This window comes from Chroicocephalus ridibundus, chromosome 9, assembly GCF_963924245.1.
Source record: "Chroicocephalus ridibundus chromosome 9, bChrRid1.1, whole genome shotgun sequence".
Taxonomy (NCBI): Eukaryota; Metazoa; Chordata; class Aves; order Charadriiformes; family Laridae; genus Chroicocephalus; species Chroicocephalus ridibundus.
Window position 1 is genome coordinate 2,635,925 of NC_086292.1, and position 16,645 is coordinate 2,652,569.

Consider the following 16,645-nt stretch of genomic DNA (forward strand, 5'->3'; position numbering starts at 1 on the left):
CAGCTGGAGGGCTACAACTAATGCTACTGTAAATGAGAAATGCTGCTTCTTCCTCTGGCTGATTTATTGGTACACCTGCATTCAGGGGAGGTATAGCAATGCTTAAAAGGACGAGTCTTCAACAGTTTTGAAGAGGAGGAAAGAAAATTGAAATCAAGTTTCAACAAAAAGCCATAAAGAATCTTTCTTTCTAACTATTTCAATACAGTCTGAACTTGAGAGCTACACCAAGCAACCACACTGCTCTAAATGATTGAGAATGGGAATGAAGCACTCTAGTAAAAAAAAAAAAAAAGGTATATGTAGATCATGCTACATTTAAAGCCCATTGCACTGGTAATTACAGACACAGGCTGTCTAGAGATGCCTAATTCATAATCAGACAAATATGATTTATTTTCCTGATATAGGAGAATTAAGCTGTTCAGATACACGATGTACTGATTTTTGACTTCCTTAGATTTCAGGAGTCTATAGCAGCAGCTATACTTGGTCATTTTGAATGGCCAGCTGTCACAGATCTGTAAATTGCAACCGAATAAGCTCACACATGCAAGCAGAAGAAACAGTTTCTGCCAACTTCCCCCCACCTAATGATTTTTAAAATACTTTTAAAAAATTATGCCAGCAAAACATCATTCTCCAAAAAAACAAAAGAAGCAAGAAGTAAAAGAGCACAAGCGCACAGCAGCAAAATCCTAACAAAAACTCAGAGAAGGTAACCTGTGCTTCTCCACCAAGCCCTGAAATTAAGTCAGAAAAGGTTTTTCCACAACTACAGCCGCAACCCATCTTGTGAATTACAGCCTAAGGACACCATTCTCTCACAAAAGGAAACAACGCTGTTGTCAGGTGTGCGAAGTGATTCTTTCCTCCTGAGAACCAGAAGGAGGAACCTGTAAGTTGAAATGGTGCTAAAGTGCAAAAGACTCCCAAAGAAAAAATACACCTCTGAACAAAGAAAAAACTCATTATACTTTGCACCTGTTTAAGAAAAAAAAAAAATCCTTTAACAAGTTGGTTCATTAATAAAGGTGCAATTAAGTATCACATCATTAAAGGAACAGGAATGAAAACAGAGTTAATTCTCATTAAGAGACAATGCTAAGGTATCTATCTCATTAAAAAAAAAAAAAAATCAACACTTTCTCTCCTCACCTCTGGTTATAGATAATCTCATAGGAATTTGTTACTTACAAAAATAGGATTGCCCCTGAAAGTTAGGAAACTGCTATTTTGAGCTAAAAAGCTAGAATGTGTTCCCCTATTTCTAAGAAAAGGTGTTACTTATTGTGAACAAGCACAGCAATGAGAACAGAAAAACCTTTAGGGAAAACTACCACTCATTTCAATATCACAAACAGGACATAAGCATAGGGAAAGTGACAAATTTTGCATTCTCTCAATAACAGATTCTCTTTCTGTTAACATTGTAAGTTAGAATAGAGAAACTTCAATCACTGTGGCAGGCAGCCAGCTCATGAATAGGCTCACTAACATCAACAAGACTATTCGTATGAACAAATGCTCAAAATGACTATGAGACTTCTTGTATATCCTTTGTAATGTTAAAATCAGTAGGATTAGTGTGGTTTCTAAGTGCTCTCCCACATAGACTAAGAGCTGAAGTCAAGAAGAGTGCTCATGAGAGAAACTATGTAAGAGCTGCAGTTAAAGACTGAACTGGTCCTTTGTTTTCAGCTTAAAAAAATAATACAGCACATTCTAACAAAAGAACTATCGGACTAGCAGATACCAGGCTTTAACTACCTATAACCAAGCATCTGAAGTTAGATTCTGACATGAGTCGCTCAAGAAAAATACTCCTTCTACTCTCTGAACAGTTATTGGTTAACTATGTATGCAAGTCTGCCTGAAGACCCCGAGGTTTCAAACTCCATGCAAAAAGTATAGAACCGGGATGGTAATACATAAAGGATCTGTGAGAAAGGAAGCACTAGAACTAGCAGCAAGGTGGGGTTGCCTGCATGGGCAGCCCTTCATTTGAATGCAAATGTAATTTTGGGGCAGGCAGTTATCTGTGACATCAGGCAGGACCTTAGTAAACTGTTACCACCAGCACCTGGTAAAACCATTGTTAATCATGTGTAGTAAAGGGACATCAGGGCTAGCATGAGTCATTTATAGAGCCAGTCAGGGCTAGAAAAGAGAGAGAAAGAAAGAGGAGGGGACGAGAGATCAAACAAACACTGTGAGGAGCAGGATGTCCCAGCAAGACAAAGCCAGGCTGTGAGCATCATGTATGTGAGTTATCTTTTGGATAAAGAAACCAGCATGTATCCAGGATCCGCAAGGTGCAGCAGCAACAACCTGCCAGTGCAAAACTTTGTGTCTACTCCACCCTATTCAGATTACATGGGATATCATCATGTGCCAACTCTGGACACCCATGGACAGCCTGCGGGAACCTGGGGATCTCACTATGGCCCACAGAGGGAGGACTGGAACGCTTACGGCCCAGGACCTTCCAGCACGGTTGCTGCTGCACAGATCAATGGCTCCTCTCCTGGACAGGTCTCCTACACTTCTGCTGATTACAGCTCCCTCCATCCTGCTGGATCTGGGGGGTTACCTCCTGTAGATACAATTAATACACAGCAAATCTCTCCCAACAGCCAAAGGCACAGCTCTTACGAATGGATGAGGAAAACGGTGCAATCCACTTCCACAGGTATGAGGGCACTGATGGTTTACGCTGAGGAGAGATTTTACTTCTCTTTGCATTGCTGGGGATTTTTTTGCCCGGTTCTCTGTTTAGAGGGAAGTGTACAGTTTAACAAAGAAAGCCCCTAATTGCTCTGAAGGATTCTCTCGCTAGCAGTTTAATATCGGTTCATTATTGGATGCTGGTTTTGATCAGCTGACTACTTCTTGTATTTCTTTCTTGACCTGTAATGCTGGGACAAATGAAAAGCAATGTCCTTTGACAGTGAAGTATTTTCACTTCAAATATCTTTAAAAAAATTGTGATATCAAATGATGGCTTTTAATAGGAATCCTATAGATTAGAATGAAGCAGCATGTCTGCAGAAAGAAATCATGATGAAAGTATTGTATTTCACCACCACCTACACTTTGCTTATTTTCCTCAAGTTTTAGAGTACATATGAAAAGTTCAAGTAAAATATATACAGTAAAGGGGTTGGAAATAAGGCTTAGTTTAGAAACAACCTCTCTATACCTCAGAACACTGAAATGAAATGAGATCTGCAAGATCAAACAACGAGTCAATGCTTTAAAAACAGGAATGATAAGGAAAGGCTTCCTTTACTTTGTAGTAGTAGCTCTCAGAATATGCAGGAGTACAAAGATCCATGGTAACACAATCAGTTAATACTGCGACAGATCAGTCTCCGACGCATAATAGTAAAAATAAGTCATGAAGCATGAGGAAAAGGTTCTGTTTGATTGTGATGAGGAACAACAGAAAAAAATACAAGTATTAGGCATTCCTAAAACAAAAATCTGAACCTTGTATGAAGAGAAAAAAATATATGAAACAAGAAAGGGGAGAAGGAAAAGAAAAAGAGGGAGAACTGTCTGAAAAGAACAGAGGCATAATCCACTATATAAAAGTATTTGATCCTTCAAGGTCTGAGCAGCTTTGACATGCCCTGAGATCAGTAGAAATTAAGGATGCTCAATACCTCCCCTAAAGAGATGCTCAGAGTATTTCAATGTTACAGCCCAGGAAGGTTCCTTTCCTTTTAGCCCTTCCTCCCACCCCAGCTCTGTTCCACACATGCCTGTAAATAACAGTTTTCAAAGCAAGTACTGACTCAATCTCTGATGGAAAAGTAATTCCTTAAAAGATACTTTAGAAAAATGAAAGCAACTATATAGTAAAATTGTCTATATTCAAATAATGCATCTAATTTATATGGACAGACTGAGTCATCCTCACTCCTGCTGAACACAACTTTAGCTCATAGAGAGTCCGTAGAAGTCAGTAGGGCAATCAGAGTAGGTTGTTACTCTGGGTGAATAAGAATTTTGGCAATAACAACAAAAAAAATAGTTCATTTTTATAAAATCATATTTGTTCCTCACTGAATGCTATCCAAGAAAAAACAAAAGAGGGCTGGTCTTGAAAAAATTTACAGCTTACTTTTGAGTAGTTCTTACAAGGGCAATGAAATTGCTCACAAACTATCTGATTGACAGATGGCAGAATACTTGCTCAAAAAACCACTACTTCTCATCTCTTCTTTACCTACCTGCCTTTTGCTCCTCTGAATTTAAATTGCAGCCTCTCTGAGAGAAAGATGATTTGATCTGTCTGTGCTGTCCCTTTTATAGTGGGAACACTGTGAGACAGGTAGATAGATAGATAGAATGTCTATTCTAGCTATCTAGAATAGCCCATTCTAACTGCCTGCTTAAGAAGCACGCTTAGAGCTTCCTAAATTTCAAGTCTGCAACAGTCAGAGCATTCACGGAAGGTGCTGGGAGTCTCTCCATTCCGGAATGGTCCAACAAGATATTGAGCATCTTCATCTCAAGAAGAATTTAATAAATCAGCATGTCTTATCAGCATATCCTCCCAAATGCCCACAGGCCATTATAAGGCCCTCTGAAGTTAGTGGGAGCCTATCCATTCATTTAATAGGTACTGGGTCGTGCTTCAGGGAAAAATCCAGATAAATAATTCTCCGGCTGCTTCTTCCCCTCTTATTTTTATTGCTAGGCCAGGAATGATCAGTGCCAACAGATCTGCTTCAGTGGAAACGGCTCCTTTTTCTTCATTCATTCCTTTTCCTCTGTTTAAAAGCAAGGGCACTTTTGTTTTTCCCAGTTTCCCAAAAAATAAAAAACTGCCCGAACAGCAATGTCAGATCTAGCAATGCACTTAAGTGAGTTTGGTTCTGAGCATGCAAGTGTTCAAATGCGTGACTAGGCTAACTGGAAGTACCAATGTTGTTTGCTGGAGCATGATCAAAATCCTCAGCATTTTTTTAGATGGAATCCATTCCTTTTTACAGCCTTAATGCTGTATGCACACATTGAGCATTACCCTTCTGTCTCTTTGCAAAACCTTTAGGAATTTCGTAGAGGTTTTGTATCGGCAAAACTGAAGGAATCACTATTTATTAGTTTTCCTTTTTTCCTGTGAAATAGACATGAGCCGCTATTCTTAAAGATGGAAAAACTGAGGCTCAGACTTACCTGAAGTGATAAGAACAGAAATAAATTAGACAAATTAATTTTATTATTTGTTCATTACTTGTTGCAAAATACTAGTGATCAATAATATTATTATTTCACTATGGAAACAATAATTAATGCAAGTGATTTTTGCAAGATATTCTTGAAAGTGTGCAAGAAACATTCCTGTAATCTTATCCCTTTAAGATCAGGAGAGATTCTTTCCAAAGATTTACTTATGTTGAGTAGTCTGACTTGTAACAGCTACAAAAACAAGGCCCAGAATCAATGACATTTCCATCTCGAGAGATTTAATGATTAGCTTCTCTTACTGGTCGCTTTGTGCCCTCATGACCTGATGGATGACAAACAAAACACTTTATTGAAATTTCTACCACTGCCTCATGCCCTACAGGTCTTTTGATACTCTCAAATCTACACAACTAACCTGGAACAAATGAAGAAATTATGCCAAGTCTTACTCTGTAACTTTCAAAACAACATCCAATATAAAACCATGTCTTCAGCTGGTGTTGAATGAAGTTTATGAGGTTATGCTACTTGAAACCACTGGCAGATTTCAGTACTTAATGTCATACTATCTTCCTGGTTTAGTGTTACTGGAATGCATTTCCCACAGAAAAGACCTACTAAGGTTTTCATCCATCATCCTCTCTCTGGGTGAAGGATGTCTGAACATCTCTCCCTGCAGCTTTGGACCTGAAGGGATTGGGACTTGATCCTAAATGCAGCGCACGCAGGATCAAATGCCTAGTCACTGCATTCTCGACAGTGTTCAAGATACAGGAGAAAGCAATGTGTTCTGATTCAGAACACTTGAACGAGGAAACACTACTTAGTATTTTCAGCCAAGCACACTGATTGAAAAAGACCCTTATGCTCCTGCCCTCTCTCCTAAACCCCCACTTCAAAAGGGCAAGCAAAGCCAAGACAACTAGCAATTGTAACAGCAAACAGAACAAAGCCATGAACTAGAGATTTGAGGTGGCAATTCCACACACACATACACAAAGCATAATTACAGGCAAATTCTTTGATGGAAAGTAGAATAAAACCAGCTTAGATCAAGTTTAAAACCTCTTCTTGTTGACTGAAATATTTTTATGGAGGTATGCAATACCCACACAGGAGCAGACTTTACTTTATGCCTTCGTAAGAAAACAACATACATTTGGGGTAAACAGTGCCCAAAACAGTAAGTTTGAACAGTTAACTACCAGGCGGTTTCAGCAGCAATGAGAATTTGATCACAAAGCTGAAAGCACATCTTAAGACCTGCACTTACGTTACCATAAAACAGGGAGGGACCAAGTTTTGAATCAGAGGTAAACTAATTATGAGTGGAGACTTTTCCCATAGATGACAATTCTATCATTCCTGTTTAATAAAAAATTACTCTGAAGACATAAAGACAGTTTTTCTGATGACGACGAGGGCAGGTGCTGATAGCACCATTACCAAATGTCTTGTAAACGTATAGTGTCTAGTCTTTGAAGGAAGAAGTTATATTCCCTCAAATCTAAGGAAGAGAAACAAGCTTCTTAAGAAGCCATTCCTGCAAAATGCTGAATACCTAAAGAACATACAACTCTTAGAAAAATTTCTGTTAATCACTTGCTCTTAGTCCATACAGTCATTGGCAATGGGATTTCCCCTGATCTTGCTGCTTTGGAATCCACCTACATTTTCTGAAGGTTGGGTCCTTCTGCCAAACAAAATCCATACAGGGTGGTCTGTGCAATCATTGTTTAAAGGTGATAAAAATTATTCTATTTTGGATTCACCTAATTCTGTATGATGAAGACGAATTTACACTAGCAAAGTGGGGGACAGGATTTGGCCAATGAGCTTTATTACAGAATAACAGAGCATATTCAAAATTGAAAACACTAGCATTTCAAATAGAACAGAAGGGAAAATTCTGCAAGTCTGTTGAAGGTTTCCAATTCTATGATGGTATTCTGTTCTTTTCAGCATGAGTCATCTGAACATGTATAACAAGAACAAATGATCAAGACCTAGCAGAAAATACAAACATAGAATTTCACCATGTTTCACAAACCTTTATGCATCCAACTTTGCAATAATGAATAGTCCTACTCATCACACCAAGACTTCTGGCAGGAATATTATTACTCGTATTATACAGGATTGGATCCCTGTAACATTTTCTAATACAATGCAGTGTGGGGGTTTTTTTCTTTAACTTTACAGAACATCATGTGCAGCACGATGTCCATCTCCAAGACTTATTTAAAATTACTTTTGCTTCACAACTTCAATTAAGTCAGTGAAATTACACTAGGGAGAATATTTAGAGATAGTCCCAAAACAAAGCTCTGGGTCCTGATCTCTGACAGTCCATATCTTTATAAACTAAAAAACTAATCTAAACTAAAATAAGATCAAACACTAATCTCTCTCTTAAAACTAAGCTAACATAAAGATGCAGATTTGAACCGAGCATATCTACAGGTCAGAAAGCTGTTTCACATCTCAGGCTGACTTAAACTAACTTCCAGTCATCAAGTCCAGACAATGACTTCCTCAAACAATGTTAAACTATGGAATTCAGATTACAATGCTTTGTAAATAATCTGACAGTAATCTGACACTATTCTATACCATGACATCTTCTGTCTAAACTCAGTAGCTTCTGGATTTTATGAATGATGCGAATTTCAGTAGGCGAACAATATTCCTGAAATGTTAAGAGAGAACACACTGAAAAAGGGGCCAGGGCTAGTTCTAATGCAAATTTATTTTGCTTTGTAAACTAGTTGTGAGGTCCGATGGTGGGGTTTTTTTTTCCTTTCCTGGGCTACATTGTCTGAGGTTTTGAGGCCTATCTGTCATATTGAGGCAACAGACCCTTTTAACACTTCGCTTTGCTTTGATATGCAGTCTTGTCTCTTCCTTCTCCCTCTTTTCTTCAGGAGTTATATTGCCGGAAAGGGTGATGATTTTCACAGCAAATAAAGAGGCCTTCTCCTAGCTTTATTGTCTTCAGAAGAAATACTCTGTGAATTTTATGACCAATGGGAAAGCTGTTCCCTTCCCCCAACTCAAAACTTGGCCAGTCACAAAAATTGCTAGGCTGGGTGTGATAGAACAGGATTGTTAAACTATATCTCATGAAAAGTTTTTTAAGTCTGAAATGTCTTATTTCTTGTTACTCCAAAGGCACTCTTCAATAGTCACTATTTGCACAATAGGTTTTTGACAAAACTCACTGTTCTTAAATAGCTCATTAAAACCAGGAAATCCACTCCCCCAACACAAAGGCAGTCATACTGCAAAGGTAGTTGCTTCAAAGCTCTTTTGTTTCATTTTTCTTCCACCCAACTACTAACACCGTCTCCAGCCACTTGCAATTCCATAATATAACTGTCCACGACAGAACACATTTCCAATAAAACTGACACTATATTGCTGATTCAAATGATAATCTGTCACTAACGAAAGATTAATTAAGATTGTAGAAAGTTAAATGTTGGTAATTTCACTCACCTGAGTGAAATGGGCAGGATTTGACTAAAGAATTGGATTAAAATATTAACTTTTATCATTATATCATTAAATTCTGCCATTATCTCCTAAAGAAGTCTGAGAAGTGAAGAACATCCTTCTGCTGTCTCTGGGGTGAAGCCATTAGTCCTACCTCAAATTTTACTCAGGTAATACATCTCCTTGAAATAAAATGCATACCTGTAAATAAAACCAGTAGAAGATCTGCAAGATTTGGCTCAGGATGCAGCAGAGTGGATCTATTCCATCTAACAGATGGAATTTAGAGGCTAACCCCCCAAAGTGTTTAGCAATTGGTTTTGTTGCTGCTGTTTGTTAGCTTTGGCAAATAAAAGAAAAGTGTACTTTGCTTTTGAAAGGAAATGCCATATGCAGACTAATTCCAACCCAGCATCCAACAAAGGCATTAGAAGACTCTCACTGACATCAATGAGAGTCTGGGGAAAGGCCTAACACACTAAAACGTGACTCTGCCAGAACTAAAAGTATCCTCTCAGAAGACCCTGGCAGATCTCAGCTCCCATTGTCTGTTGTCTCTCAAAGAAGATATTACTCTGCATAAAAAAATCAAATTATTAAAGACAAGATTTATGTGACAAATCATAGAGGATTTTTCTCACATTGCTGTTGACTTTTAGGAAGGAAATGTTCTCTTTTTGCTTTTCTACTTTTTAAATTGTTCTCTTAACTTACTTTAAAGAAAGAAATCAGATGTGAAAGCTCCCAATCTTCCTTCAAAAAGAAACCAGATATTATCATTCCTACTAAAAAATAAACTGAAAGCTACTCATATGAAAATAAAAGATTTTATGGGAGAAAGTTCTGTTTTCCACATACGTTTAATCTCTTCTTCAATTTAAAAAGCAAAAAAAGCCAACCCTCTCCTCAGATAATAGGGGTTTAAGCACTTAAATCCAGAAACAGGAAGGTGTATCTTGAAGTTTACCACCTTGTTTTGGCAATAGAAGAACATTTGATATTTGTCTATGGCTTCTGAATGAGAACAGAGTTTAAGATAAGATCACCTTGTTGCTCTTTTGTGTACTCCAACTTAACAACACAAAGGAGACTAAGGAAACATTTTAAACATTTTGTCCCATAGAATGACCCCAATTTCTCATTTAAAGAGGAAAAAAACCTAACCAAACCACCGGCTAGAGAGATCAAAAGTTAAAAAAAAATATCAAGTGAGGCATTAAAGCACCGCAGGTGACCATATGCTAAACAAACAATTTACACTTCGAATGAATGAAAACAAATGTCCTAGTATTTATGTGGACTGAACTGAATAACTGCTGTTCTTTAGAGACTCTAAAATTCTTGCCATAATGTTGCAAAATTAACAGCACTTTTCACTTGATTATCTATGTAAACATAATTGGGCTAATTCTGCTTTCACTACAGTTTCTCGATGACAGAAATGCTACTGAAATAAGAATGTCCTGTATATATATCTGCCCAAACCAAGCACAGCACAGTAGAACCTTCACAGGGAAGTTAACTGATTTGAGTCAAAGTGGTTCTGACTGCACGGATTGAGCAGAAATCACAGTGTAAGGAACGAACAGAGACATGCACGCACCTATTTTCCCTATTGATATATTCCAAGTAAACAGGCTGATGACCTCAAGACAGTTGGAAAATGCCCATAGCATTGTAAGCTCACTTATTATTGCATAGTGCTTTCCCAGGGTTGAACACTGTCGAGCACGGAAGCTGAAGGATCAAATTCTGATGCAGACCTTGTTCAACAAGCCTGGGAAGAGTCCTAGAGAAACCCTGTCACATAGGGTGAGCCAGTTATTATCCACAGCTAGAGGCATAACAACATTTGTTGACAGCATTGCACTGACCAGGACTTCCAGTGCTAACCAAGTCTGTGTCTAGGATCTATACAAACAGTACAAAAAGGATCCGAGCCTGAAGAAGCTTCTAATGCAAACAATACCTCGGTGAGCCAAAAATTCTTGCAAGTAACAAAGAACTGACTGTCAAATGCTGGAAGAGAAAAAAGTGATATGACTCTCAAGCCATTACCATACAGTGTACACAGCAAGTGAAAGGCAATGTTAACTTTAAATATGTTCAGCTATTAAAATAAAGAGAGATCACGTCTCCCTCCACAGAAGGGGGAAAAACATTAACCTGTGAAACCAAACCGTGCATTGAGGGATAAAGGACTTCAAGATTCTGCTATAGTTCTATACCCTGAATTCTGATCTTTGGGTGCTATTTAAACTTCAAAAGCAAGGGGAGTTGGAAGGAGGGGCTGGGGAGAACTTAGGCCTTTGGCACCACAGACAGATGAAACCCCCAGCTATTCTCTCCTGCAGGGGGGAAGCTGCTTGCTATGGGGCGGGTGTGCTGTATTGATCTACTCGGAGACTGTTACAGGCAACGAGCCACAATATGCCTCGAGGTTTATGCGTTATCTGAGACAACCTGAATTTAAAGGAGACTGTTCTACTATAGTGACCACTAAGGACACAAAGATTCACAACCTACAGTGGAACACACTGCAAAAAATTACCAACTAGAAATACATTCCCTGTCACACACAATTTACAGTCTAAATATATACATCTGAAGAAATGTCCAGATGAATATAGATAGACAAGGAAGCACAAAAAAATGGTTAGACTGTGGTTAGCAAATATGGTATTGATGGTCTTAAACACAACAACAATCCAATCTTTCAAAAATGTAGGAGAACCTTAGGATAGGGCTCAGGGGCCTTAGATTTAAGCAGGTGTTGATCTCTAATACATTGACTGCCTAATATCAACATTAACTACAGAGGAAAGGTGAGTGAGAAAGGAAGCATCAGTAGCCTTTCCCAGTCTCAATTCTCTTTCACTACTGCCAACACATTCTGTCCTCAGAAATTATCCTGTATGGAATCCATAAAATTTCAGCTACTTGCATCTGCGTTCACTGGCTCATGTAATTTGACATTACTTTTTAATGACCCAGATACTGCTGAGCCATGTCTGCTTCAGTCAGCTGTACCCACAGCTGAAAGGATGCCGTACTGCTGCTTGCAAAAGAACAGATGCTGCAGTTCTATTATTGTTCAGTGTCCTTTGTTAAGTATTAATGCTTTCTTTTTCTCTTTCATATTAACTGTCATCTGAAAATCTGTTACTATTCCCTGTGCTGTTATCAAGTCGCAGATAGACTGGGACAGACTTGCAGGAAAAACACAACCTCCATGTTGCAGTAACAATCACAACATTGGATTTGTTTTTCTAGAAACAAGAATTGAAGAACTTTGGAAGCCCTCGATATTTTCAATGCAGTAAAATATCCCTCACAGTTTCCCTCTGAAACAGGTAGCAGTGTAGCAGCTTTAGGGACAGAGAAACAGAGCAATTCAACACAGGAAGCTTGTATCGGAGTTGGGAACAGAACCCAGGTTTCCTGGCTCCTTGTTCTTAACAAGGATGCCTTCCCTTTCCCAAATGATAACACAAGGGTGATAAAGAATATGAGGACCAGTTTATCACCTATTTACTAAGAAGCAAACCCAAAATCTGATGGTACGAACCTCTTCTGTTGTAAATCAAGACCAAGTCAAGGGAGCTACTCTGGGTAAGTGCATAGCGAATCAGGCCTAAAATACCCACAAACATATTTTAAATGTAAAGCCAGATATTTTGTGTTACTAAAGTTAAAAAATTCTAGCTTGAAGCAATGTGTTCTTCTTTCAAAACAGGTAAAACAAGAACAAGAGAGAAGTACCGAGTGGTTTACACAGATCATCAGAGATTAGAATTAGAGAAGGAATTTCATTACAACAGATACATTACAATCAGGAGGAAGTCTGAACTTGCTGCAAACCTAAGACTTTCCGAGAGACAGGTAGAGTATGGATCATCCATTCAGGATTTCCTTTGAATTTATTCCTGCTGATGAGGACATAAATGTATTGGTTAAGAACACAAAAATGCTAATGCCTCTAATAACCAATCAATGCGACTGGGTTCCCTTTGCAGTGTAAGAACTCAAACTATCCAGCTGAATACCTTGATAGCCCTGTTCGCACTCATTTCTAAATATCCCATCAGCACTACTTCAGCTCTCATCAGGGAGCTGTGCAACATCACAGAAACAGCAAACACCAGTCTTACATACAGTCCTGTTTTCAGAAACAAGAGTTTAAAAATATCAACAAAGTCCTGCCCGGATATTTCTCTCTGTTTTACTGGGGTAACGGTAGCAGGGAAAAATTTTTGCTGAAATTTCTAAAGCGGAAGACCTGGTTCTGCTGAAGTCAATGGGAATTCTATAACCAATTTCAACAAGGTCAGTTTTAGCTCTTAGCAGAGAATGGAAGTGATGAGCTCGAGTATACCTTCAAGCGTCCTGAACATTTGTTTCTTTGGCTGCCTTTTACCTTTTGTTAAAGATTTCCTACATACTTGCTACTCCTTTATCCTGCCCCTATTTCCTCACACTCTCTCCAAATTCCACTTCCATTCCCACAAGGTAAATCAAAACACAGTCCTTTCTAGTCCAAAGATACATACAATTTGCTCTGGAATCACTTTGTACTAAGTTCTTCAATCAGGCAATTGCAAGGCCTGTGCCACCCCCTGCCAAAGTGAAGCAGGTCCATGGCCTGTGGCTCTCAAGCACTTCATCTGGCTCATGCAAACAACCCAGATAAGATGCCTAGCCAGATCTCCCACAGAGACGCTCACAACACGGGCAGAGCATATGGTCTGTCCCATTTTACTTTGGAGTTTCTTGATTCAGTACACTGAAGTAAGCAGCCAAACAGAAAATAAAAACTTTATTGAAGGATCTCCCTGAATAGATTTCAGGACACAATATGCTCATTTGCTGCCTTTCCTATTTGCAAACCATCACAGGTTTGCAAACCTGAAATGATTTTCTGGAAAAGCTTCTTTCCTGGCTATGCCAAAATCCCATCCAGGACACTGGAAGGAATACCTCAAAAGGACAAAGAACAATCGTTTAAACAAGGAAGAAAATATGTAATACCTAATGAAGAAAAAAAAAAAGGCAAAATGAAGCATTGCTAATATAGGAAGGACACAGAAATAAAGGAGATGATGAAGACAAGAAAGAAGACAGAAAATTAGACTTCAGGTGAAGAGTTACTTGCACAACAACTGAAGAGTGGAAGAAAAAATACTGAAAGGAAGGAGGGTAACAGGTGAAGAACAAGTCAGACAGATGCAAGTGACCATATTAGCTTTTAGTGACCATATTTAGCTTTGATAATTGGCATACGACCTTGAACTGCTTACTAAAGTTCTCTCTGGATCACTGCTCCAGATCTGCATCCCTAGTTTAATAACAAACCAGAACAAAGATCTAAATTCAAAGGTAGGTAAGAACACTGAAGCCAGAAAGTAATTCTGAAACAGATGTTAGTTTGGTTTTCAGACTGTTTCATCTTTTCTTGCATTTTGGCGAATGCATGGGTGAAATTAGATTACCCCAGCACAATAGAATGCAAGAGATCTGAGACTATTTGAGACTGGTTTAATGGAACATAGTTTGGTACAGAAATGATATTCCAGAAACTAAGACAACAAAATGAACTGCCAAACATCTCAGATGATAGCCTGGGACTTAAGAGACCTAGTACAAATTTCCATAAGCTTTGCGTGTAATCTGAGCTCTTCAATTGTAAAATGGCAATGATAATGTCTCAAGGATAACTACACCAAGACTGTCACAGACACTCCTTAAGGTGTTTTCTGGGACTTCACCACTGTCTTTCTTTTAAAATACAACCTAGTAGCCACAGATGTTATCACCTCTTACTGTTTTACCTGCTTTCTGATCCTCATTGTCTTTCGCTTTCCAGCTTCTAGCAAAGGAGTATCAAATCAGTATTTCTCAGCAAACCATTGATTTTCCTTCGGGCTATAGAAAATGGTGACAAAAGTGTTTCCTTTGCCATCTGAACACCAACAAGAAAACACAACATATCTGAATAAGGTAGCTTGACTCATTACACTGACTAGATATAACACAGAGCCATTTCCAAGGATAAATAGCTGGCATGCACTGCTTTAAATCCAACATTGGGGATTCATGTCCAAAGACATTTCAGTTGTCGTAGAACATTCACTCCTTCACACCTGAACAAGTTCTGATGTATTTTCAATTGACCATTACTCATCAACTTCACCTCATGTCCTCTCTTGTTTTATCCTAATCAAAACCCATATACTCTTCAATACCTCCTGCATTTCTTCCCAAAGATGACTACATTTCTGTGATAGAGCAATGACTACGGTGTAAAGCAGTGGACTGTGCGGGAAGCAGCAGCAGATTCTGGCTCCATCTACAAATGCAATAAAAGGCACTTAGCTATTAAGGCACTGCTTATACAATATTTTGAAGCAACGTTGTGTACCGAGAGTAATGCACTGGTGAAATTCTGCTCAGAAGTGTATTTCCATTGGCTTACACACTGGAGCTAACCAACTAATGTGCAGCATCCAAACAGGAAAGCTTTTGTGCCTCAGTTTATAGGTCAGTAACAGGGTTTGACTTGCTCTAATTAGGACATATCGAATCATAGAATCTTCCAGGTTGGAAGGGACCTTTAAGATCATTGAGTCCAACCATTAACGCAACACTGCCAAAACCACCACTAAACTATGTCCCTCAGCACCAGGTCTACCCATCTCTTAAATACCTCCAGGGATGGTGATTCAGCCGCTTCCTTTGGCAGCCTATTCCAATGTTTAGTAACCTGTTCTATGAAGAAATTTTTCTTAATATCCATCCTAAACCTCCCCATGTGTAATAGTTTTCAATGTAAAGATATTCTTGGATTCTTTCAGCCATCACTATGACACATGAGATTCTGAGATTTTGTTCTGTTAGATTCTGTACCAAAAAAAAAAAAAAAAAAAAAAAAAAAATCAAAGGTCATTCCATAAAGAAATACCAGTAAAACTAACACTGAAAAATTCTTTTTATCACGCTACTAATAAATATTTTATTACCAGATAGGAAAGATTACCTGCATGAAAGACAAGCAAACATCTCTGTTGTCTCAGTTTGCCACTGCCTTTCTCACTGGTCCTCATGCAATTGATTTTACCTATGACCCTTGACTATATACATAAAGGACCACATTGCATTCTATTAGCAACTGAAAAAAATTTTCCTCTGCTCCTCTGCAGGTGAAAATCTGGTTCCAGAATCGCAGAGCCAAAGAAAGAAAATTAATGAAGAAGAAAATGACTCATTTTGATGGCAGCAATCTTGGCTCTATGCAGAGTGACTCTGGCTCAGTGAGCCCGATGCCAGTTCCTGACCAACAGACTCATTCAGACATGCCCAGTTCTTTATTCCCACCTCCTCCACCTCCACTTCCCATGAACGGTTTGCAGCACAGCGGGAACCTGCAGCAGGTAGTGGCCTCTCAGTGAGGCTACCTGAAGAGCTACTGCATAACGAACACTATAAACTACCAGTACATGGAGCACTACAGTATGAAAGAGAGAGGACAGCTGTAGCTGTTTTGCAGGAGTCCCCAGCATGACACAGTTCTGTACACATAAGCTTCAAGTACAGTAAAGCAAGAGCCACTTGCCAGGTCTGCAGGATAGTGCAAGTTCCCAAGGGCACTGGAACTGCTGTGTGCCAGGAGTCCTAGTTGCAGGGAGCCTCTGCAAGTGGATGTCATGCTGAGTCTGTGCCACAAGGCAAGCATCCCTCCAGCCATGCGGCAGGTGGGTAGGCACTGGGAGGGAGGAGAGCTGAGGACCAGATACGGCCACTTGTTACAGTACACGCTGCAGACAAAAAAAAGCACAAAATGAGCCACAGGCAATACAACATTGCCTCAGCAGTAACGGCAGCTGCACGCGAGTGCTCTGTCTGTCCCTCGCCCCTAGGTAAAGGGTATATTCCTTCTCCTTTGATCTCCACACAG

General features: G+C 39.1%; 1 protein-coding gene across 1 annotated transcript; it reads left to right on the plus strand.

Moving 5' to 3' along the window:
* Window positions 1-2,259: 2,259 nt before the first annotated feature.
* Window positions 2,260-16,139, plus strand: LOC134520878 (homeobox protein CDX-1-like). The gene is made up of 3 exons (XM_063346750.1): window positions 2,260-2,692; window positions 12,431-12,576; window positions 15,891-16,139. Exons 1-3 carry the CDS (start codon window positions 2,260-2,262, stop codon window positions 16,137-16,139), a joined length of 828 nt encoding a protein of 275 aa, XP_063202820.1.
* Window positions 16,140-16,645: the final 506 nt, after the last annotated feature.

What these genes read in the sequence shown, in the direction of transcription:
- LOC134520878 (XM_063346750.1), top strand. Translation starts at nt 2,260, where the DNA reads ATGTATGTGAGTTATCTTTTGGATAAAGAAACCAGCATGTATCCAGGA. An exon ending in GGTGCAATCCACTTCCACAG is followed by an intron (nt 2,693 to 12,430) that starts GTATGAGGGCAC and finishes CTTTCAAAACAG; the next exon opens with GTAAAACAAGAACAAGAGAG. An exon ending in TAAGACTTTCCGAGAGACAG is followed by an intron (nt 12,577 to 15,890) that starts GTAGAGTATGGA and finishes GCTCCTCTGCAG; the next exon opens with GTGAAAATCTGGTTCCAGAA.